Raw genomic sequence first — 24965 nt, 5'->3', positions numbered from 1 at the left:
AGGCACTAAGGGCTTGATTTATCAAGCTACAGCGGACAGGTGCGTATATTTTCATCCCTGTCCGCCGCAGCTTGCCTCTGGCGAACAGAATTCCAGACGGAATTTAACATTGCACATGAGCTCTACTTTCACCTTGCATGCAATGCTGTCCCCTGCCCGCGCACAGCCAATCACGCACGTGCAGGAACTGATTGAAATTCTCCACCTAAGAGGTGGAGAAGAGGATAGGAAGCAGCGGTCTGATGAACGCTGCTTCATAAATACGGACTGCGGGTTATTTTGTGAGAACCTGCAATCAAAGAGCAGGCAAAGGATTGATAAATCGAGCCCTAAAACCTTACACTTATTTTGTTAATATTTAAACAGCTAATAAAACTTTAAAAAAAAAAAAAAAAAACATCTACATGTTACTCTCAGACTAATCTGTTCTTTGAATGCATCATTCTATCTCAAATTAGTGTTTATTGTCCCTTTAACATTTTACAGTCAAAATAAATATTCTAGTTGCCTGTAACCTCATGGTCCAGCAAAAAATTAATACCAACATCAGTAAATGTATCAAGGAATATTCAGTACGACCTTACCTCTCTGATTAACTGGATCTTTGGCAACATATGCAACATATTCTGCAGTGTCCTTGAAAGAAATAGAAACAAGTTTAGTCTTTCTTAATCAAAATCATTGTGTGGACCCACAACCTCAACATGTTAAACAATAAAATAACAAAGCAGTCCAGGGGGAAAATGTTTTGCATCTCATAAAAATCTGTGAATGACTGTGTCTTTATAGCATCTTGTGCATCACACATGTCTGTATCTACCCATCTATTTTGGGTACACTTAGTTTACCAGTACTGGATTAGTCTTTGCCACCTTGCTGTAAAACTATAGCCTTCCATTTTTCCCCTTAATCTATTTTTTTCTGTTCAACTTTGTTTTTTTAATGTGTAAATTGAATTGAAAACGGATGGCAAACTACACGATGCGCCGAGCTGTGCTGTAAAAAGGTTTATGATACGCCAAGGCTCTCTCCATTTACCATGAGGGCTGCTGCTATATCTATATTAAAAACCTGGGGTAAGATTAACAATGTAAATCATTGTGACAATTTATTATTTATTTATCAGCCTTTTAGTTACAAGAAATAAGTTGGCATCCCCACATCACACTATATACCCCAAAACAACGATGCCTAGCTTCAACAACACATAATAATAATAATAGTATTAACACCCTTGACCATATATACAACAATGTATGTATATCTTCAGCCTTTCAAACACAGACTTACTCTACAATATATATCTCACCCACTCAAATTGCACCTTCTGCTGACAACCACACTAAAACAATCCATAGCCATCACATATGGATGCTGTATACAAAACACCAATGCTCCACAGTGCATTCTCCTGACAGACACACCCCAACCTATCCCTGATCACAAAATACTCCATAGCTTGTGTCTCCAAACCCACAGACGTCAAAGCAGTTCTTACCGGATCTCCACCCGAGGCAAATGATATTGACTGCATGTGATGATTTGCAATGATCTGTTGGCGAGAGGATGCAATGTAAATTACAATAAATTCACACAACTCCAGACACAGCGAAGTGGGTTTGGTAGAAAAGAAAGGGGAAGAGAGTTACTTCCGAAAATAACATTTGTAGTTTTCCCATGTAGTAATTACCATTCTAAACACTTTTTCATCTGCATATATTTATTGTCACTTATAAAAACATTATGCATAGTGACAGGCAAACGTGATCCAAACGTATTTTTATTTTTTGTATTTACCATCCATAATAACTTTATGACTAAGGACGGTCAGAATGAAAACGTGTGGTGCATGTAGAGTAAGAGAGAGTAAGTATTGGTGCTACAGCTTCAACTACGTCATCACCTACCACAGAGCAGAGTATAACTTTATATAGTAGTTTCACTTCATTAAATAATACAAGTAATTACTTGATTGGCTGTTTAAAGTCCCTTTATAATGGGATGTGGCTACTGAGGAATTTTTAAAGAGACTACTAAAGCTTCTCCCGGACCGCAGCCCGGGATCTATTGTCAGTGTACTATCCGCTGGAAAGTGCTAGCTCGCTCTCAAGCACCGGTCACAGTATCTGGTGAGCCTTATTTTATCTGCATGTTCACTTACCAATCTGTCTGTAATACACTATGAGGCGCCCACTTCGTTTGTCTTCAATTTTTAAAAAGCTTCCAATTTACTTCTATTAACAAATTTGTTTAGTTCCCATGATATTATTTGTTGAGATACCTAGATAGGTGTCTGGAGCACTACATAGCAGAAAATAGTGCTGCAATCTACTGCTCTTGCAAATAGATCACATTCTTGTAAAAACAGAATTTATGCTTACCTGATAAATTACTTTCTCCAACGGTGTGTCCGGTCCACGGCGTCATCCTTACTTGTGGGATATTCTCTTCCCCAACAGGAAATGGCAAAGAGCCCAGCAAAGCTGGTCATATGATCCCTCCTAGGCTCCGCCTACCCCAGTCATTCGACCGACGTACAGGAGGAAATATGCATAGGAGAAACCATATGATACCGTGGTGACTGTAGTTAGAGAAAATAATTCATCAGACCTGATTAACCCCTTAATGACCACAGCACTTTTCCATTTTCTGTCCGTTTGGGACCAAGGCTATTTTTACATTTTTGCGGTGTTTGTGTTTAGCTGTAATTTTCCTCTTGCTCATTTACTGTACCCACACATATTATATACCGTTTTTCTCGCCATTAAATGGACTTTCCAAAGATACCATTATTTTCATCATATCTTATAATTTATTGTAAAAAAAATTATAAAATATGAGAAAAAAATGGAAAAAACACACTTTTTCTAACTTTGACCCCCAAAATCTGTTACACATCTACAACCACCAAAAAACAACCATGCTAAATAGTTTCTAAATTTTGTCCTGAGTTTAGAAATACCCAATGTGTACATGTTCTTTGCTTTTTTTGCAAGCTATAGGGCCATAAATACAAGTAGCACTTTGCTATTTCCAAACCTTTTTTTTCAAGATTAGCGCTAGTTACATTGGGACACTGATATCTTTCAGGAATCCCTGAATATCCATTGACATGTATATATTTTTTTTTAGAAGACATCCCAAAGTATTGATCTAGGCCAATTTTGGTAAATTTCATGCCACCATTTCACCGCCAAATGCGATCAAATACAAAAAATCGTTCACTTTTTCACAAACTTTCGGTTTCTCACTGAAATTATTTACAAACAGCTTGTGCAATTATGGCATAAATGGTTGTAAATTTTTCTCTGGGATCCCCTTTGTTCAGAAATAGCAGACATATATGGCTTTGGCATTGCTTTTTGGTAATTAGAAGGCCGCTAAATGCCGCTGCGCACCACACGTGTATTATGCCCAGCAGTGCAGGGGTTAATTAGGGAGCTTGTAGGGTTAATTTTAGCTTTATTCTAGTGTAGCAGACAACCCAAAGTATTGATCTAGGCCCATTTTGGTATATTTCATGCCACCATTTCACCGCCAAATGCGATCAAATAAAAAAAAAAGTTCCCTTTTTCACAAACTTTTTGTTTCTCACTGAAATTATTTACCAACAGCTTGTGCAATTATGACATAAATGGTTGTAAATTTTTCTCTGTGATCCCCTTTGTTCAGAAATAGCAGACACATATGGCTTTGGCGTTGCTTTTTGGTACTTAGGCCGCTAAATGCGCATCACACGTATTATAGCTAGCAGTGAAGGGGTTAATTAGGTAGCTTGTAGGGAGCTTGCAGGGTTAATTTTAGCTTTAGTGTAGAGCTTAGCCTCCCACCTGAAACATCAGACCCCCTGATCCCTCCCAAACAGCTCTCTTCCCTCCCCCACCCCACAATTGTCCCCGCCATCTTAAGTACTGGCAGAAACTGCCAGTACTAAAATAAAAGCTATATTTGGGCTTTTTTTTTAAAAAAAAGAAAAGGCATATTTACATATGCTGCTCTGTAGGACCCGCCTTTAGCCCCCAAACTGACTGATCCCCCACCAAACAGCTCTCTAACTCTCCCCCTCTGTCTTAATGGCCGCCATCTTGGGTACTGGCAGCTGTCTGCCAGTACCCAGTTTAGAATAAAATTGGTGATTTTTAAATTTTTCCCCTTTTCTGTAGTGTAGCACCCTGCCCCACCAAAGACCAACCCCCCACCCCCTCCTAGATACCTTCGATTTATATTTTTTTTCCCATTAAAATACCCCTTTCTCAAACTTTTATACAGTTATATTTTCTGTAGTGTAGCGTTCCCACCCGCTCCCACCCCGTGCACGCGCCCGCCCGCCGCCCCCGTGCACGCGCCCGTGCGCGCCCCCATCGGCTCTGCCCCCGATCCCGCCCCCCTCTACATTACCCGGCCCATCGATGGCCGCCCACCCGCCTCCCAAGTCGGCTCCCACCCACCAACGATACCGGCCATCGATGTCCGGTGCAGAGAGGGCCAGAGAGTGGCTCTCTCTGCATCGGATGGCCATCTAGCGTTATTGCAGGATGCCTCCATATCGAGGCATCACTGCAATAACCGGAAAGCAGCTGGAAGCGAGCAGGATCGCTTCCAGCTGCTTTCCACACCGAGGACGTGCAGGGTACGTCCTCAGGCGTTAACTGCCTTTTTTTTTGAGGACGTACCCTGCACGTCCTCGGTCATTAAGGGGTTAAAAAAAAACCCAGGGCGGGCCGTGGACCGGACACACCGTTGGAGAAAGTAATTTATCAGGTAAGCATAAATTCTGTTTTCTCCAACATAGGTGTGTCCGGTCCACGGCGTCATCCTTACTTGTGGGAACCAATACCAAAGCTTTAGGACACGGATGAAGGGAGGGAGCAAATCAGGTCACCTAAATGGAAGGCACCACGGCTTGCAAAACCTTTCTCCCAAAAATAGCCTCTGAAGAAGCAAAAGTATCAAATTTGTAAAATTTGGCAAAAGTGTGCAGTGAAGACCAAGTCGCTGCCTTACATATCTGGTCAACAGAAGCCTCGTTCTTGAAGGCCCATGTGGAAGCCACAGCCCTAGTGGAGTGAGCTGTGATTCTTTCAGGAGGCTGCCGTCCGGCAGTCTCATAAGCCAAACGGATAATGCTTTTAAGCCAAAAAGAAAGAGAGGTAGAAGTTGCTTTTTGACCTCTCCTTTTACCAGAATAAACAACAAACAAAGAAGAAGTTTGTCTGAAATCTTTAGTGGCCTCTAAATAGAATTTTAGAGCACGGACTACGTCCAAATTGTGTAACAAACGTTCCTTCTTTGAAACTGGATTTGGGCACAAAGAAGGTACAACTATCTCCTGGTTAATATTCTTGTTGGAAACAACTTTCGGAAGAAAACCAGGCTTAGTACGCAAAACCACCTTATCTGCATGGAACACCAGATAGGGCGGAGAACACTGCAGAGCAGATAACTCTGAAACTCTTCTAGCAGAAGAAATTGCAACCAAAAACAAAACTTTCCAAGATAATAACTTAATATCTACGGAATGTAAGGGTTCAAACGGAACCCCTTGAAGAACTGAAAGAACTAGATTGAGACTCCAGGGAGGAGTCAAAGGTCTGTAAGCAGGCTTGATTCTAACCAGAGCCTGAACAAACGCCTGAACGTCTGGCACAGCTGCCAGCCTTTTGTGAAGTAAAACAGATAACGCAGAAATCTGTCCCTTCAGAGAACTTGCAGATAATCCCTTCTCCAAACCCTCTTGTAGAAAGGATAAAATCCTAGGAATTTTTATCTTGTTCCATGGGAATCCTTTAGATTCACACCAATAGATATATTTTTTCCATATCTTATGGTAAATTTTTCTAGTTACAGGCTTTCTAGCCTGAATAAGAGTATCTATTACAGAATCTGAAAACCCACGCTTTGATAAAATCAAGCGTTCAATCTCCAAGCAGTCAGTTGGAGAGAAACCAGATTCGGATGTCCGAATGGACCTTGAACAAGAAGGTCCTGTCTCAAAGGTAGCTTCCATGGTGGAGCCGATGACATATTCACCAGGTCTGCATACCAAGTCCTGCGTGGCCACGCAGGAGCTATCAAGATCACCGAAGCCCTCTCCTGGTTGATCCTGGCTACCAGCCTGGGAATGAGAGGAAACGGTGGGAAAACATAAGCTAGGTTGAAGGTCCAAGGTGCTACTAGTGCATCTACTAGAGTCGCCTTGGGATCCCTGGATCTGGACCCGTAACAAGGAACCTTGAAGTTCTGACGAGACGCCATCAGATCCATGTCTGGAATGCCCCATAATTGAGATATTTGGGCAAAGATTTCCGGGTGGAGTTCCCACTCCCCCGGATGGAATGTCTGACGACTCAGAAAATCCGCTTCCCAATTTTCCACTCCTGGGATGTGGATTGCGGACAAGTGGCAGGAGTGATCCTCCGCCCATTGAATTATCTTGGTCACTTCCTCCATCGCCAGGGAACTCCTTATTCCCCCCTGATGGTTGATATAAGCAACTGTCGTCATGTTGTCTGATTGAAACCTTATGAATTTGGCCTTTGCTAGATGAGGCCAAGCTTTGAGAGCATTGAATATCGCTCTCAGTTCCAGAATGTTTATCGGGAGAAGAGATTCTTCCCGAGACCATAGACCCTGAGCTTTCAGGGGTTCCCAGACCGCGCCCCAGCCCACCAGACTGGCGTCGGTCGTGACAATGACCCACTCTGGTCTGCGGAAGCTCATTCCCTGTGACAGATTGTCCAGGATTAGCCACCAACGGAGTGAATCTCTGGTCCTTTGATCTACTTGAATCGTCGGAGACAAGTCTGTATAATCCCCATTCCACTGTCTGAGCATGCACAGTTGTAATGGTCTTAGATGAATTCGTGCAAAAGGAACTATGTCCATTGCTGCAACCATCAATCCTATTACTTCCATGCACTGCGCTATGGAAGGACGAAGAACAGAATGAAGAACTTGACAAGAGCTTAGAAGTTTTGATTTTCTGACCTCTGTCAGAAAAATTCTCATTTCTAAGGAGTCTATTATTGTTCCCAAGAAGGGAACTCTTGTTGACGGGGAAAGAGAACTCTTTTCTATGTTTACTTTCCATCCGTGAGATCTGAGAAAGGCTAGGACGATGTCCGTATGAGCCTTTGCTTTTGACAGAGACGACGCTTGAATCAGGATGTCGTCCAAGTACGGTACTACTGCAATGCCCCTTGGTCTTAGAACCGCTAGAAGGGACCCTAGTACCTTTGTGAAAATTCTCGCAGCAGTGGCTAATCCGAATGGAAGTGCCACAAACTGGAAATGCTTGTCCAGAAAAGCGAACCTTAGGAACTGATGATGTTCCTTGTGGATAGGAATATGGAGGTACGCATCCTTTAAATCCACCGTGGTCATGAATTGACCTTCCTGGATGGTAGGAAGGATCGTTCGAATGGTTTCCATTTTGAACGATGGAACCCTGAGAAATTTGTTTAGAATCTTGAGATCTAGAATTGGTCTGAACGTTCCCTCTTTTTTGGGAACTATGAACAGGTTGGAGTAAAACCCCATCCCTTGTTCTCTTATTGGAACTGGATGAATTACTCCCATCCTTAACAGGTCTTCTACACAATGTAAGAATGCCTGTCTTTTTATTTGGTTTGAAGATAATTGAGACCTGTGGAACCTTCCCCTTGGGGGTAGTTCCTTGAATTCCAGGAGATAACCTTGAGAAACTATTTCTAGTGCCCAAGGATCCTGAACATCTCTTGCCCAGGCCTGAGCAAAGAGAGAAAGTCTACCCCCCATCAGATCCGGTCCCGGATCGGGGGCCATCCCTTCATGCTGTTTTGGTAGCAGTGGCAGGCTTCTTGGCCTGCTTACCCTTGTTCCAGCCTTGCATCGGTCTCCAGGCTGGTTTGGGTTGGGAAGTATTACCCTCTTGCTTAGAGGATGTAGAAGTAGAGGCTGGTCCGTTTCTGCGAAAGGGACGAAAAACATAATTTATGCTTACCTGATAAATTCCTTTCTTCTGTTGTGTGATCAGTCCACGGGTCATCATTACTTCTGGGATATAACTCCTCCCCAACAGGAAATGCAAGAGGATTCACCCAGCAGAGCTGCATATAGCTCCTCCCCTCTACGTCAGTCCCAGTCATTCGACCAAGAATCAACGAGAAAGGAGTAACCAAGGGTGAAGTGGTGACTGGAGTATAATTTAAAAGATATTTACCTGCCTTAAAACAGGGCGGGCCGTGGACTGATCACACAACAGAAGAAAGGAATTTATCAGGTAAGCATAAATTATGTTTTCTTCTGTTATGTGTGATCAGTCCACGGGTCATCATTACTTCTGGGATACCAATACCAAAGCAAAAGTACACGGATGACGGGAGGGATAGGCAGGCTCATTATACAGAAGGAACCACTGCCTGAAGAACCTTTCTCCCAAAAATAGCCTCCGAAGAAGCAAAAGTGTCAAATTTGTAAAATTTGGAAAAAGTATGAAGCGAAGACCAAGTTGCAGCCTTGCAAATCTGTTCAACAGAGGCCTCATTCTTAAAGGCCCAAGTGGAAGCCACAGCTCTAGTGGAGTGAGCTGTAATTCTTTCAGGAGGCTGCTGTCCAGCAGTCTCATAGGCTAAACGTATTATGCTACGAAGCCAAAAAGAGAGAGAGGTAGCAGAAGCTTTTTGACCTCTCCTCTGTCCAGAATAAACGACAAACAGGGAAGAAGTTTGGCGAAAATCTTTAGTTGCCTGCAAGTAGAACTTGAGGGCACGAACTACATCCAGATTGTGTAGAAGACGTTCCTTCTTTGAAGAAGGATTTGGACACAAGGATGGAACAACAATCTCTTGATTGATATTCCTGTTAGTGACTACCTTAGGTAAGAACCCAGGTTTAGTACGCAGAACTACCTTGTCTGAGTGAAAAATCAGATAAGGAGAATCACAATGTAAGGCTGATAACTCAGAGACTCTTCGAGCCGAGGAAATAGCCATTAAAAACAGAACTTTCCAGGATAACAATTTTATATCAATGGAATGAAGGGGTTCAAATGGAACACCCTGTAAAACTTTAAGAACTAAGTTTAAACTCCATGGCGGAGCAACAGCTTTAAACACAGGCTTGATCCTAGCTAAAGCCTGACAAAAGGCCTGGACGTCAGGATTTTCTGACAGACGCCTGTGTAACAAGATGGACAGAGCTGAAATCTGTCCCTTTAATGAACTAGTTGATAGACCCTTCTCTAAACCTTCTTGTAGAAAGGACAATATCCTAGCGATCCTAACCTTACTCCAGGAGTAACCTTTGGATTCGCACCATGATAGGTATTTACGCCATATTTTATGGTAAATCCTTCTGGTAACAGGCTTCCTAGCCTGTATCAGGGTATCAATAACCGACTCAGAAAAACCACGTTTTGATAAAATCAAGCGTTCAATTTCCAAGCAGTCAGCTTCAGAGAAGTTAGATTTTGATGTTTGAATGGACCCTGTATCAGAAGGTCCTGTCTTAGAGGTAGAGACCAAGGCGGACAGGATGACATGTCCACTAGATCTGCATACCAAGTCCTGCGTGGCCATGCAGGCGCTATTAGAATCACTGATGCTCTCTCCTGTTTGATTTTGGCAATCAATCGAGGAAGCAGCGGGAAGGGTGGAAACACATAAGCCATCCCGAAGTTCCAAGGTGCTGTCAAAGCATCTATCAGAACCGCTCCCGGATCCCTGGATCTGGACCCGTAGAGAGGAAGTTTGGCGTTCTGGCGAGACGCCATGAGATCTATCTCTGGTTTGCCCCAACGTCGAAGTATTTGGGCAAAGACCTCCGGATGAAGTTCCCACTCCCCCGGATGAAAAGTTTGGCGACTCAAGAAATCCGCCTCCCAGTTCTCCACTCCCGGGATGTGGATTGCTGACAGGTGGCAAGAGTGAGACTCTGCCCAGCGAATTATCTTTGATGCTTCCATCATTGCTAGGGAGCTTCTTGTCCCTCCCTGATGGTTGATGTAAGCTACAGTCGTGATGTTGTCCGACTGAAACCTGATGAACCCCCGAGTTGTTAATTGGGGCCAAGCCAGAAGGGCATTGAGAACTGCTCTCAATTCCAGAATGTTTATTGGAAGGAGACTCTCCTCCTGATTCCATAGTCCCTGAGCCTTCAGAGAATTCCAGACAGCGCCCCAACCTAGTAGGCTGGCGTCTGTTGTTACAATTGTCCAGTCTGGCCTGCTGAATGGCATCCCCCTGGACAGGTGTGGCCGATAAAGCCACCATAGAAGAGAATTTCTGGTCTCTTGATTCAGATTCAGAGTAGGGGACAAATCTGAGTAATCCCCATTCCACTGACTTAGCATGCACAATTGCAGCGGTCTGAGGTGTAGGCGTGCAAAAGGTACTATGTCCATTGCCGCTACCATTAAGCCGATCACCTCCATGCATTGAGCTACTGACGGGTGTTGAATGGAATGAAGGACACGGCATGCATTTTGAAGCTTTGTTAACCTGTCTTCTGTCAGGTAAATCTTCATTTCTACAGAATCTATAAGAGTCCCCAAGAATGGAACTCTTGTGAGAGGAAAAAGAGAACTCTTCTTTTCGTTCACTTTCCATCCATGCGACCTTAGAAATGCCAGAACTAACTCTGTATGAGACTTGGCAGTTTGAAAGCTTGAAGCTTGTATTAGAATGTCGTCTAGGTACGGAGCTACCGAAATCCCTCGCGGTCTTAGTACCGCCAGAAGGGCACCCAGAACCTTTGTGAAGATTCTTGGAGCCGTAGCCAATCCGAATGGAAGAGCTACAAACTGGTAGTGCCTGTCTAAGAAGGCAAACCTTAGATACCGGTGATGATCTTTGTGAATCGGTATGTGAAGGTAAGCATCTTTTAAATCCACTGTGGTCATGTACTGACCCTTTTGGATCATGGGTAAGATTGTCCGAATAGTTTCCATTTTGAACGATGGGACTCTTAGGAATTTGTTTAGAATCTTTAAATCTAAGATTGGCCTGAAAGTTCCCTCTTTTTTGGGAACCACAAACAGGTTTGAGTAGAACCCTTGTCCTTGTTCCGACCGCGGAACCGGATGGATCACTCCCATTAATAACAGATCTTGTACACAGCGTAGAAACGCTTCTTTCTTTATCAGGTTTGTTGACAACCTTGACAGATGAAATCTCCCTCTTGGGGGAGATAATTTGAAGTCTAGAAGGTATCCCTGAGATATGATCTCTAGCGCCCAGGGATCCTGAACATCTCTTGCCCAGGCCTGGGCGAAGAGAGAAAGTCTGCCCCCCACTAGATCCGGTCCCGGATCGGGGGCTCTCGGTTCATGCTGTCTTTGGGGCAGCAGCAGGTTTCCTGGCCTGCTTGCTCTTGTTCCAGGACTGGTTAGGCTTCCAGCCTTGCCTGTAACGAGCGACAGCTCCCTCCTGTTTTGGTGCAGTGGAGGTTGATGCTGCTCCTGTTTTGAAATTCCGAAAGGGACGAAAATTAGACTGTCTAGCCTTAGCTTTGGCTTTGTCTTGAGGTAGGGCGTGGCCCTTACCTCCTGTAATGTCAGCGATAATTTCTTTCAAACCGGGCCCAAATAAAGACTGCCCCTTGAAAGGTATATTAAGTAATTTGGACTTAGAAGTAACATCAGCTGACCAGGATTTTAGCCACAGCGCCCTACGTGCCTGTATGGCGAATCCTGAGTTCTTAGCCGTAAGTTTGGTTAAATGTACTACGGCCTCCGAAATGAATGAATTAGCTAGTTTAAGGACTCTAAGCCTGTCCGTAATGTCGTCTAGCGTAGATGAACTAAGGTTCTCTTCCAGAGACTCAATCCAAAATGCTGCCGCAGCCGTAATCGGCGCGATACATGCAAGGGGTTGCAATATAAAACCTTGTTGAACAAACATTTTCTTAAGGTAACCCTCTAATTTTTTATCCATTGGATCTGAAAAAGCACAGCTATCCTCCACCGGGATAGTGGTACGCTTAGCTAAAGTAGAAACTGCTCCCTCCACCTTAGGGACCGTTTGCCATAAGTCCCGAGTGGTGGTGTCTATTGGAAACATCTTTCTAAATATTGGAGGGGGTGAGAACGGCACACCGGGTCTATCCCACTCCTTAGTAACAATTTCAGTTAGTCTCTTAGGTATAGGAAACACGTCAGTACTCGCCGGTACCGCAAAGTATTTATCCAACCTACACAGTTTCTCTGGTATTGCAACGGTGTTACAATCATTGAGAGCTGCTAAGACCTCCCCTAGTAATACACGGAGGTTCTCCAATTTAAATTTAAAATTTGAAATATCTGAATCCAATCTGTTTGGATCAGAACCGTCACCTACAGAATGAAGCTCTCCGTCCTCATGCTCTGCAAGCTGTGACGCAGTATCAGACATGGCCCTAGTATTGTCAGCGCACTCTGTTCTCACCCCAGAGTGATCACGCTTGCCTCTTAGTTCTGGTAATTTAGACAAAACTTCAGTCATAACAGTAGCCATATCTTGTAATGTTATCTGTAATGGCCGCCCAGATGTACTAGGCGCCATAATATCACGCACCTCCCGGGCGGGAGATGCAGGTACTGCCGCGTGAGGCGAGTTAGTCGGCATAACTCTCCCCTCGCTGTTTGGTGAAATTTGTTCAAATTGTACAGATTGACTTTTATTTAAAGTAGCATCAATACAGTTAGTACATAAATTTCTATTGGGCTCCACCTTGGCATTGGAACAAATGACACAGATATCTTCCTCTGAGTCAGACATGTTTAACACACTAGCAATACACTTGCAACTTGGTTATAATCTTTTTTAGCAAAAACGTACTGTGCCTCAAAGAGGTACTAAACGATTAAATGATTAAATGACAATTGAAATAATGAACTGAAAAACAGTTATAGCATCAAACTTTAAAACAACACAACTTTTAGCAAAGGTTTGTTCCCATTAGAAAAATAACAATAATTAAATTTGACATAAAAATTACAGAGCAACGTTTTTATTCACAGTCAATATAAAATTCTCACAGCTCTGCTGAGAGAATCTACCTCCCTCTAAAGAAGTTTGAAGACCCCTGAGATCTGTCAGAGATGAACCGGATCATGCAGGAAATATAAGAGTAACTGACTGGAATTTTTTGATGCGTAGCAAGGAGCGCCAAAAACGGCCCCTCCCTCTCACACACAGCAGTGAAGAGAAACGAAACTGTCATAATTAAAACCAAACAACTGCCAAGTGGAAAATAATGCCCAAATATTTATTCACTCAGTACCTCAGAAATGTAAACGATTCTACATTCCAGCAAAAACGTTTAACATGATAAATACTTATTAAAAAGATTAGTGACTTTTAACAGAGTAGTTCCTGTGAAATACCATCCCCAGAATACTGAAGTGTATACATACATGACATTATAACGGTATGGCAGGATTTTCTCATCAATTCCATTCAGAAAATAAAAACTGCTACATACCTCAATGCAGATTCATCTGCCCGCTGTCCCCTGATCTGAAGCTTTTACCTCCCTCAGATGGCCGAGAACAGCAATATGATCTTAACTACTCCGGTTAAAATCATAGTAAAAAACTCTGGTAGATTCTTCCTCAAACTCTGCCAGAGAAGTAATAACACGCTCCGGTGCTATTGTAAAATAACAAACTTTTGATTGAAGTCATAAAAACTAAGTATAATCACCATAGTCCTCTCACACATCCTATCTAGTCGTTGGGTGCAAGAGAATGACTGGGACTGACGTAGAGGGGAGGAGCTATATGCAGCTCTGCTGGGTGAATCCTCTTGCATTTCCTGTTGGGGAGGAGTTATATCCCAGAAGTAATGATGACCCGTGGACTGATCACACATAACAGAAGAAATTAGGCTTATTTCTAGCCTTAAATGACCTATCCTGAGGAAGGGCGTGGCCCTTTCCTCCGGTGATGTCTGAAATAATCTCTTTCAAATCAGGCCCAAACAGTGTTTTGCCCTTGAAAGGGATGTTAAGCAATTTTGTCTTGGAAGACACATCCGCTGACCAAGACTTCAGCCAGAACGCTCTGCGCGCCACGATAGCAAACCCTGAATTTTTCGCCGCTAATCTCGCTAATTGCAAAGCGGCATCTAGAATAAAAGAGTTAGCCAATTTAAGTGCATGAACTCTGTCCATAACCTCCTCATACGAAGATTCTTTATCGAGCGACTTTTCTAGTTCTTCGAACCAGAAACACGCTGCCGTAGTGACAGGAACAATGCATGAAATTGGTTGAAGAAGGTAACCTTGCTGAACAAACATCTTTTTAAGCAAACCCTCTAATTTTTTATCCATAGGATCTTTAAAAGCACAACTATCTTCTATGGGAATAGTAGTGCGTTCGTTTAGAGTAGAGACCGCCCCCTCGACCTTAGGGACTGTCTGCCATAAGTCCTTTCTGGGGTCGACTATAGGAAATAATTTCTTAAATATAGGGGGAGGCACAAAAGGTATGCCGGGCCTTTCCCATTCCTTGTTTACTATATCCGCCACCCGCTTGGGTATAGGAAAAACATCGGGGGGCACCGGAACCTCTAGGAACTTGTCCATCTTACATAATTTCTCTGGAATGACCAAATTGTCACAATCATCCAGAGTAGATAATACCTCCTTAAGCAGTGCGCGAAGATGTTCTAATTTAAATTTAAATGTTACAACATCAGGTTCAGCTTGTTGAGAAATTTTTCCTGAATCTGAAATTTCTCCCTCAGACAAAACCTCCCTCCTGGCCCCTTCAGATTGGTGTGAGGGTATGTCAGAAGCGTTATCATCAGCGTCCTCTTGCTCTTCAGTGTTTAAAACAGAGCAATCGCGCTTTCTTTGATAAGTAGGCATTTTAGATAAAATATTTGCAATAGAATTATCCATAACAGCCGTTAATTGTTGCATAGTAATAAGTATTGGCGCACTAGATGTACTAGGGGCCTCTTGTGTGGGCAAAACTGGTGTAGACACAGAAGGGGGTGATGCAGTACCATGCTTACTCCCCTCATCTGAAGTATCATCTTGGGCACTATTATTATCTGTGGCATCATTGTCCCTACTTTGTTTGGACACCATGTCACAATTATCACATATATTTAAATAGGGAGACACATTGGCTTTCATACATATAGAACATCGTTTATCTGATGGTTCAGACATGTTAAACAGGCTTAAACTTGTCAACAAAGCACAAAAAACGTTTTAAAATAAAACCGTTACTGTCACTTTAAATTTTAAACAGAACACACTTTATTACTGAATATGCGAAAAAGTATGAAGCAATTGTTCAAAATTCACCAAAATTTCACCACAGTGTCTTAAAGCCTTAAAAGTATTGCACACCAAATTTGAAAGCTTTAACCCTTAAAATAACGGAACCGGAGCCGTTTTTACATTTAACCCCTATACAATCCCAGGAATCTGCTTTGCTGAGACCCAACCAAGCCCAGAGGGGAATACGATACCAAATGACGCCTTCTATAAGCTTTTTCAGTGGATCTTAGCTCCTCACACATGCATCTGCATGCCTTGCCTTCCAAAAACAACTGCGCATTAGTGGCGCGAAAATGAGGCTCTGCCTATGACTAGAGAAGGCCCCCATTTGAAAAAGGTGTCCATACAGTGCCTGCCGTTTTTTAACAACAATCCCCAAGATTATAATAACTATAAAGCGCTATAATCTGTCAAATATGCTTAGCAAGTAATCGTTTTAGCCCAGAAAAATGTCTACCAGTTTTTTAAACCCTTATAAAGCCTTTATTCTTATACTTAATCTAAGAAAATGGCTTACCGGTCCCCATAGGGAAAATGACAGCCTTCCAGCATTACCAAGTCGTGTTAGAAATGTGGCCATCATACCTCAGGCAGAAAAGTCTGCCAACTGCTTCCCCCAACTGAAGTTACTTCATCTCAACAGTCCTGTGTGGAAACAGCAATCGATTTTAGTAACGTTTGCTAAAATCATCTTCCTCTCACAAACAGAAATCTTCATCTCTTTTCTGTTTCAGAGTAAATAGTACATACCAGCACTATTTTAAAATAACAAACACTTGATTAAAGAATAAAAACTACATTTAAACACCAAAAAACTCTTAGCCATCTCCGTGGAGATGTTGCCTGTGCAACGGCAAAGAGAATGACTGGGGTAGGCGGAGCCTAGGAGGGATCATATGACCAGCTTTGCTGGGCTCTTTGCCATTTCCTGTTGGGGAAGAGAATATCCCACAAGTAAGGATGACGCCGTGGACCGGACACACCTATGTTGGAGAAACTGCTGCCATATAGAGCTCCAGAAACGCGCATGCCTCTGAGCTTACGTCCCTGCTTTTTAACAAAAGATACCAAGAGAATGAAGACATTGGATAATAGAAGTAAATGAGAAAGTTGTTGAAAATTGCATGTTCTAGCTGAATCATTTGGGTTTCACGTCCCTTTAAACAATGTTTGGTAAATCACATTGAGTTACTGAATACTTATGCCTATGGCATATATGTACTGTGCAGAGAAGTGAAAAGCTTCACCAGCAGAGTCTTGCTGACCTATGACTTACTTTCTTCCCAAAAAATGGGAACAGGTTAACCTTTTTTCTAGATTAAACCCAGAATGCACGTGAGACCCAAATAAGGCAATGTGTAATCAGAAACTCTTTCATATAATTATATAGTTGTAAGGCTTCCTTCCTGAACTCTGCGACAAGGATGAATAGAACCTTAAAAGGACCACTAAATATAGCAGACTCACATAATTAACAAGTGCATAATAAAAAGACCATGCAAGAACACTAACTCTGAATTTCAAATCAGCAGTAGATTTTAAACTAGCAAATCTATTTTTTCCCCTCCCATTTTCTGGTTCCCTGTATCTCATGTGACAGACATCAGCCAATCACAGACTACTATACATATACCAGGGTGAGCTTATGCACATGCTCAGTAGGAGCTTGTTCCCCAAAAAGTAAGTTTGTGTGTAAATTGGAAAGTGTCTTAAAACTGCATGATCTATCTGAAACATAATTTATTTTTGCCTTGAGTGTCCCTTTAATATACTAAAAGTTAAACTTTACAGAAAGCTATTTTGTTTTTTTTAATTTACAAGTATTGTTTTGCTAACTCTGGTTGCACATGTAAAATAAACAAGATGGCCAAAACTATGTGGACACCCCTACTAATTATTGAATTCAGGTGTTTCAGCCACACCTATTGCCAACAGGTCATAAAATCCAGTAGAGAGCTATGAAATCTCCATAAAGAAACATTGGCACTGTTATAAGATGCCACCTTTGCCAAGTCAGTTAGTGAGATTTTTACTAGATCTGCCCCAGTCAATTGCAAGTGCTATTATTGTAAAGTGGAAGCATCTAGGAGCAACAACAGCCGAGCAACGAATTGGCAGACCATTCCAACTCAACAGAATGGGGCTGCCTAGTGCTGAATCGCGTAGCTCATAAAAGCCTATTTGTTACATGACCCACTACAGAGTTCTAAACTGGCTCTAGAGGCAATATCAGCACAACAACTGTGCATCGAAAGCTTCATGAAATGGGTGTCCATGGGCAAGAAATGATTAGTATAGCAGCACTAACAGCTACCGGGTTAAAGAATAATATCAGTAGGAAACTACAAAATATACACTAGGCAGATTTATATCAATGAATATATGTATTAAATGGGACAGTCAACACCAGAATTTTTGTTGTTTTAAAAGATAGATAATCCCTTAATTACCCTTTCCCCAATCAATTTTGCATAACCAACAGAGTTATAATAATCAGGTTTTACCTCTGTAATTACCTTGTATCTAAGCTTCTGCAGACTGTCCCCTTATTTCAGTTCTTTTGACAGACTTGCATTTTAGCCAATCAGTGCTCACTCCTTGGTAAATTCACGTGCATGAGCTCAATGTTATCTATATGAAACACATGAACTAACGCCCTCCAGTAGTGAAAAAATGTCAAAATGCATTTAGATTAGAGGCGCCCTTCAAGGTCTAAGAAATTAGCATATGAACCTCCTAGATTTAGCTCTCAACTAAGAATACCAAGAGAACAAAGCAAAATTGGTGATAAAAGTAAATTGGAAAGTTGTTTAAAATTACATGCCGTATTTGAATCATGAAAGTGTTTTTTTTGGACTTGACTGTCCCTTTAAGTTAAAGTGAAGGTAAACTTTGATGAATGAAAGACCGTTTTTTAAAAATACTATTAAAAACAGGGGCACTTTCATTCATCAAAGTTTAAAAAGTTTTGATGAAAAAAAAAAACTTACCTCTCTTCTTTGCACAGCCAGAGCAGCTTCCCCCACCCGGAGATCCTCTCTTCACACGTCATCAATGACTAATCCAGCTTCCTCCAATCAAGGCTTTCCCCCCAGGGGAGTCATTGCCTGAGGCCATGCCGTGATTGGAGGAAGCTGGATTAATCATTGATGACGTGTGAAGAGAGGCTCTCCGGGTGGGGGAAGCTGCTCTGGCTGTGAAAAAAAACAAAGGTAAGTTTTTATTCAAAACGGCTGCCTTCTAAACTTTGATGAATGAAAGTGCCCCTGTTTTTAATAGTATTTAAAAAAAACGGGCTTTCATTCATCAAAGTTTACCTTCACTTAAAAAAAAAAAAAAAAAAAAAGAAGCTAACACTATAATAATAATATTATTCTTTAAAAAGTGACCGGTCACATCCAAAAATTAAAAAATGAATACTGGTGAAGACAGCAGGTAAACAACCATCACAAAGAGCTTTGCTGTAGCTCCAGGGTAGTGCGTAAAAAAATTGAAGGGCTAGATAGTCTCAGTATCAAAGGGTTAGTGAAAGTTCTGTATAAACAACTAGCAACCTCCTCTTTGGAAGTAGGTTATATTGGAAGTAGAAAAAAAACACTTCTATGACAGTCCGCTATTAACAAGATTGTTGCCCCAAGATGCCATACATTGGTGTGTTCAGTGATACTTTCAGGGTAATACACCTACATAAAGAATACCATGCTGCTCGATAACCGATTTTCAGGTGTATGCTGAATAGTATTTCCTGGTCCGTCACCATTGCGGCGTCATACCATGTGACTGCCGATAGCCAATCAGGGGTCCCGTTTCTTGGAATTTGTATTTCTGCGCAAAGATTTTGAAAATCAGGTTGAAGGGTGAATATCTATAGTGATCCTTCACAATAGAAGTGTAAGTTGGTACAGCATCAACGCGTTTCGCTGCCTCCACAGCTTTATCAAGACAACTTGGGGAAGGAATCTTGTTAATAGCCGACTGTCAGAAGTGTTTTTTCCATTTCCAAGGAGGAGGTTGCCAGGTAATTATACGGAACTCTCCCTAACCCTTTGAGACTGTCTAGCCCATCAATTTTACGCACTACCCAGGAGCTATAGCAAAGCTCTTTGTGATGGTTGTTTGCCTGCGGTTTTCACCAGTATTCATTTTTAAATTTTTGGATGTCACTGGTCCCTTCTTAAAGATTGTTATTATATTGTTAGCTTAATAAATATTATATTAATTTATATAAATCTGCCTAGTGTATATTTTGTAGTTTCCTACTCATAATATTATTCTTTAACCCTGTAGCTGTTAGCACTACTATACTAATCATTTCTTGTAATCCCTTTTCCTTCTCCTGCTTGTGGGAGCAGGGCTTTATAAGAGCAAGGGTTTCTATCTGCGCAACTCTATGCGTTTCCATGGGCAAGCAGCTGCACACAAGCCTCACTTTAACATGCACAATGCCAGTCGTCGGCTGGAGTGGAGTAAAGCACTGGAACAGTGGAAGTGTTTTCTCTGGAGTGATGAATCACTTCCCTATCTGGCAGTCTGATACAAGGATATGGGTGTGGCAGATGCCAAGTGAAAACTACTTACCATAATGCATAGTGCCTTCTGCAAATATTGGCAGAGGAAGGTAATGGTCTGGGGCTGTATTTCAGGGTTTGGGCTGGTCCCCTTAGTTCCAGAGCAGGGCCATTTAATGATACAGGATACAAATACATTTTAGACAACTGAGTAGTTAAAACCTTGTGGCAACAGTTTTGGGAAGGAACTCAAATAGCCTACACAGAGACCAGACCTCAACACCATTAAACACCCATGGCATGAATTGGAACCTTGATTACGAGCCAGACCTTTTCAACCAAAATCAGTGCCTGACTTCACAAAACTCTCTTTTGTCTGAATGGACACAAATTCCCACATACACACACCAAAATCTTTTTCAAATCCTTCCCAGAAGAGTTGAGGCTGTTTTAGCTGAAAGGGGGTAACACTAGTTAAGGCATGGAATGGACAACAAGCTTAAATAGATGGGACGGTCACATAGTTTTGGCCATACAGAGTATACCAGCACATGTGTCTCCATGTTTTTCCATGTGTGCTTCATAATCTTACCTGCTTGCAATCAGATGCCATTAAATTCAGGCTACTAGTAGAAATGGTCAGATTGATTGGCATTCCAGCAAACTTCAGATTACTCTTCCCTAGTATGGAGCTGAGGGAACGACCACCAGTCTGTGAAGAGAGAAATAGGGTAGCAAAAATGTCACGCTCCGTTATACATAATCTCATTGTTCATTAAATGTAGATAAGGCCTGTAGATTAAGTGTATTCACTGTCTTATTAAAGCAGTCTGTTTTACTAGTGAACATTCCAAAAAGCTGTAAATAAATAGTCCACAAGTCTCCATAAAATTGTAATATCTTCAGATGACTGAGTTTCACCAGAGGCCCAATCAAGAACAGCGGCGTTGCATGTTCCTCATCCACAGAATATAAATTACTTCCAACAACACACTCTCCACTCTAGTTCCAAATCCTAAAATGTCCTCCTTAGCCCTCCGCCCCCCAAAGCTAAATTCTTGACTAACTTATCCTTATATCATACAATGCATATTGCATCCTATTTTGCTCTAGATTCTGCACATATCATTTGTGGATTCAGTGTCCTCATTTAATGCAATTTGTTTTAATCAATATGCTAAACTCAGGGAATAGAAAGGTAACCCTGTAGCTCAGCTCTTATACTGCCTGAACATGCTCACTGCTCCATGTATTTACAGAAAGTTCCTCCTACACTATCGTTTTGAGATATATAAATATATATTTTTTTTTATTATGTATACATATATAAATCCCATCCTCCCTGTGAACTTTTTTTTACATGGACAGAACAGAAATCTTATGAATTAACAAAAGTAACACACATTTGCATATACAGAGGACATTTTTTTATTTTTGTCTGGGTCCGGGAGGAGCCATTGGAGGCTTCTTACGTGAAATATCCTTGATTAGAAGACATATGTCAGTAAGAATTAGTGTCAAGGTCTAGGGCCTGGAATATGTATCAAGGAAAGGAGGGGGAGGAGTGACCATCCATTAGCAGATGGAAACCAGACACAATCTGAGTATTGATCCTCTCTATGGCCCCCTTATTAATCTAATGACTCTCAGCTATTAACTCTTAGAAAGATTGGAAATTCTCATAACATATCAAAACCCTTTGCTCAGACATCACAGGCCTACTAAGACTTGTGTGAGGAATGTTAACCCCCTAGGTGAGTACCTTTCTCCTGCGCAGAGCTCCCTTGGCTCCGGGCACAGCTTCACATACCAAGCTGATGGCTTCCCTGCAAATAGACACGTAGTTAGAGCACACATAAGCACAACAAAGGATTTTATCATTGAAACAAATATCACAATCTACTGCTATACAAATCATAGGCTACCATAAAATATTTAGTGCAGAGTTTAACAGATTGTTTAAAACCTAGAAGCCATACTTTTCTGGATGGGATGTCTACATCATATGCAATACACACTATGTATGTATGTATGTATATATATTTTAAAAAAAATACACACACACACACACACACACACATATATACATATACAGTTTTAAACTAGTCCAGGATAAAAATGGTTAAAAGATTCAGCCTCTATATTAAACAGATCTTAGAATGCCTGCTCCAGTGATTGTCAGCACCCATGCAGGGCCTAGAGGTAAGGTTGGCCTGCCAACAGTCATTGTGTCCCAGTGAAAATGGCTGTAGGGACGTCTATGATTAAGCACCTGTAGTGGGTGCGAAACATGTCAGACGTATCCTGTTAGTCTTCCTGTCATTTTTTGTGCCTTGTTTGTTAGGATTTGCATCATTTTTTAATGTACCATAGAAGTTTGGAATTAAAGTTTTTTTTTTTAAACATACCAGTGAGTTCCTGCTTTTTATTTTTGCTATTTGGAATGAGTAAACCTTGTTTGTCAAAATAATTACACCATTAAAGAAGAAAGCTAAATATTGGTAAGTCTTTATAAGCAGAGACTAAGCATTTTCTGACATAGGTAACCAAGTCAACAAGCTAGCATAAAGTACTTGACAGCTACTGTGCAGTGATTAATTACACTAAGGAACATTCTATATTAAAAGGAGATATTGTATATGAGCTATAAAAAAGTAGGTAAATTAGATAACATATAAAAAAAAATCTAATATCTCACCTTGTGACCTGTGTGCGGGTGTTAAAATCCAGAGCTCTCATGGACTGTAAAACTTCAACACAACCCATGTACTGTAGAAACAAGAGGATGTAGGAGGAAGACAGGTCCAATAATTAGCATATAATATAAATATGATGAGACTACCACAGAACATAACTCCATCTTATTGCAGCAACAGTCACACAATAACATATATACAAATCAACTTGCTCACAATCCCAAAACACACTAACAGCAGCCCATAGAACATTCCATCCTATAACACTACCGACTAGCAGGGAGTACACACTTATTTGAAATTTAGAAGCCAGACAATAATGTTTGTATATAGATTTATGTAGAATAATAAACTAGAAAAAAAAAATTAGAAGCCAAAAGCCTAATTCTAGTAGTCATCGCTCAATGGCAACCAGCATTTGTCAAGCCAGGGCAACCAGCATTTGTCAAGCCCTGAGCTTTCAACATCCAGAAAACAATTCCAGATAACACAGCACTATAAAGATACTTCCAGACCATAGAAAAACATATCCTAAGACAAACCCAGAGCACCTCTAACAACTCATCCCAATAGCACTAAGAAATCATTCTACACATCAACAAAAGTCCCTCAAAACATAAAGTGAATGTCAACTTTCATGATAAAGTGCCTGTTTTTTAAAATAAAAACTATTAAAAATAGGGGCACTTTCATTCATGAAAGTTTACATTGCACCGGATTTTACAAAAACTTACCTTCTTCTCCTCAAACGCCAGATTGCCGATCCCCCCTGCCTGTTTCTTCCTGCTGTACTTACACAGCAATGACGAAACCGGCTTCTTCCAATCATGATGTGGCCTCACCAGATGGACGCTCCTGGGGGGAGAAGCCGTGATTGGAGGAAGCTGGTTTCGTCATTGCTGACTAAGTACAGAGGACCTGCAGGCGGGGGATCGGTGATCCAGAGTTTCAGGAGAAGGCATTTGTAAAATCCGCTGCAATGTAAACTTTCATGAATGAAAGTGCCCCTGTTTTTAATCGTTTTTCAAAATACGGACACTTTTTCATGAAAGTTGACATTAACTTTAAAGTAACATTAAAACTTTTAGACTTTAACATAAATTACAATTAGGTGTTGTAAACAAAATTGCAATATACAGACATTGTTTGCTCACTTTAGTAACATTTATATTTCTCCTTCAATAGCCTAAGGAGAGGAGATAAGGGAAACCTACATTACAATAAAGGCAGTGTCAATTGCCTGAGTCTGAAAAGTTGAACTTTTTTCAATTTTAAACACAACCAATATCAATTTAAAATGTGTCTGCATAATATTATCTGGCTAATTGTTGCTTGGAATACATCATATCTAACATTTATTTTGTGTTTTACATCCCTTTAATACCACCGAGTACATATTATGAAAAGAAACAACCAAGATCATCATTCCACAGCATTACATCTTAAAGGGACAGTCTACTCCAGACTTTTATTGCTTAAAAAGATAGATAATCTGTTTATTCCCCAGTTTTGCATAACCAACACTGTTATATTAATATACTTTTATCTGTGTGTGATTACATTTGTATGTAAGCCTTTGCAGACTGCTTCCTTATTTCAGATCTTTTGACAGACATGCATTTTAGCACATCAGTGCTGACTCATAGGTAACTCCACGGGAGTGAGCAGAATGTTATCCACATGGGACACATAAACTAGCGCTGTCTAGCTGCGAAAAACTGTCACAAAGCTCTGATATAAGATGTTTAGCTTTCAACAAAGAATACCAAGAGAACAAAGCAAATTTATGATGAAATTAAAATTGGACGTTTGTTTAAAATTGCATGCCCAGTCTGAATCATTTAAGTTTAATTTTGACTAGACTGTCCCTTTAAGATTACTAAATAGATCTTGTGAGAATGTGATTACTCCTCACAAAACAAGATGCTAATAACAATAAAAAGCTTCACACAAACAAGACACAAACTAGAAATAAATGGGCAGCAAACACATTTCTATTTCCTTGCTATAAAACATATCAGCCAATTCTAAACACTTTAAAAACAATTGCAGCAAACAATCTGTTTTAAACAGCCAATCTCCCCCACCATTTGCCTTATTTGGGTTAACTAATTCAGGCTGGAATTTGCAGACAAGCATAGTCACTGTCATAATGTAGTACATAATATGCAGCTGATATTAGTTATAGTCAAAAAGATATGTAGCAGAGTTAGCATTGAGAAGTCAGCAGGGTGAATCAAGTTTTGAGGATTATAAAATCTCATACAACCAACATTCTAATATCACCAACACAAACATATCCCCAGCATCACAACTTGTAAACCAGGCAGACAATGTGGAGAATTGTACAGTGTATGCCGACAGGATATGTGCAAAAAGAACAGGACTGTACTTAGAATATTGTTAGCACACAGCAGCAGCGTATAAAGAGCAGAAACGTGCATGTGTTTAGGGAGTAGGGTATCTCCTGTAATTTTGTGAGAGTGTGCAAGAGTGTCAGTTACCTGTG

General features: G+C 41.1%; 1 protein-coding gene across 4 annotated transcripts in view; it reads right to left on the bottom strand.

Moving 5' to 3' along the window:
- SHC1 (SHC adaptor protein 1) overlaps positions 1-24965 on the bottom strand; it is an 80407-nt gene that overhangs the window by 28981 nt on the left and 26461 nt on the right. For all 4 annotated transcript variants that reach the window (XM_053703624.1, XM_053703605.1, XM_053703614.1 and 1 more), the window contains 5 exons: positions 22459-22529; positions 21523-21586; positions 20353-20472; positions 1499-1552; positions 585-636 (listed from right to left, as the gene is read on the bottom strand). In XM_053703624.1, coding sequence (XP_053559599.1) covers positions 585-636; positions 1499-1552; positions 20353-20472; positions 21523-21586; positions 22459-22529 — 361 coding nt within the window. The remainder of the gene's footprint in view (positions 1-584; positions 637-1498; positions 1553-20352; positions 20473-21522; positions 21587-22458; positions 22530-24965) is intronic.

This window comes from Bombina bombina, chromosome 1 (genome assembly GCF_027579735.1).
Source record: "Bombina bombina isolate aBomBom1 chromosome 1, aBomBom1.pri, whole genome shotgun sequence".
NCBI classification, from domain to species: domain Eukaryota; kingdom Metazoa; phylum Chordata; class Amphibia; order Anura; family Bombinatoridae; genus Bombina; species Bombina bombina.
The sequence above is the reverse complement of the archived record's forward strand: the minus strand, read 5'-3'. Positions and strand labels throughout refer to the sequence as shown.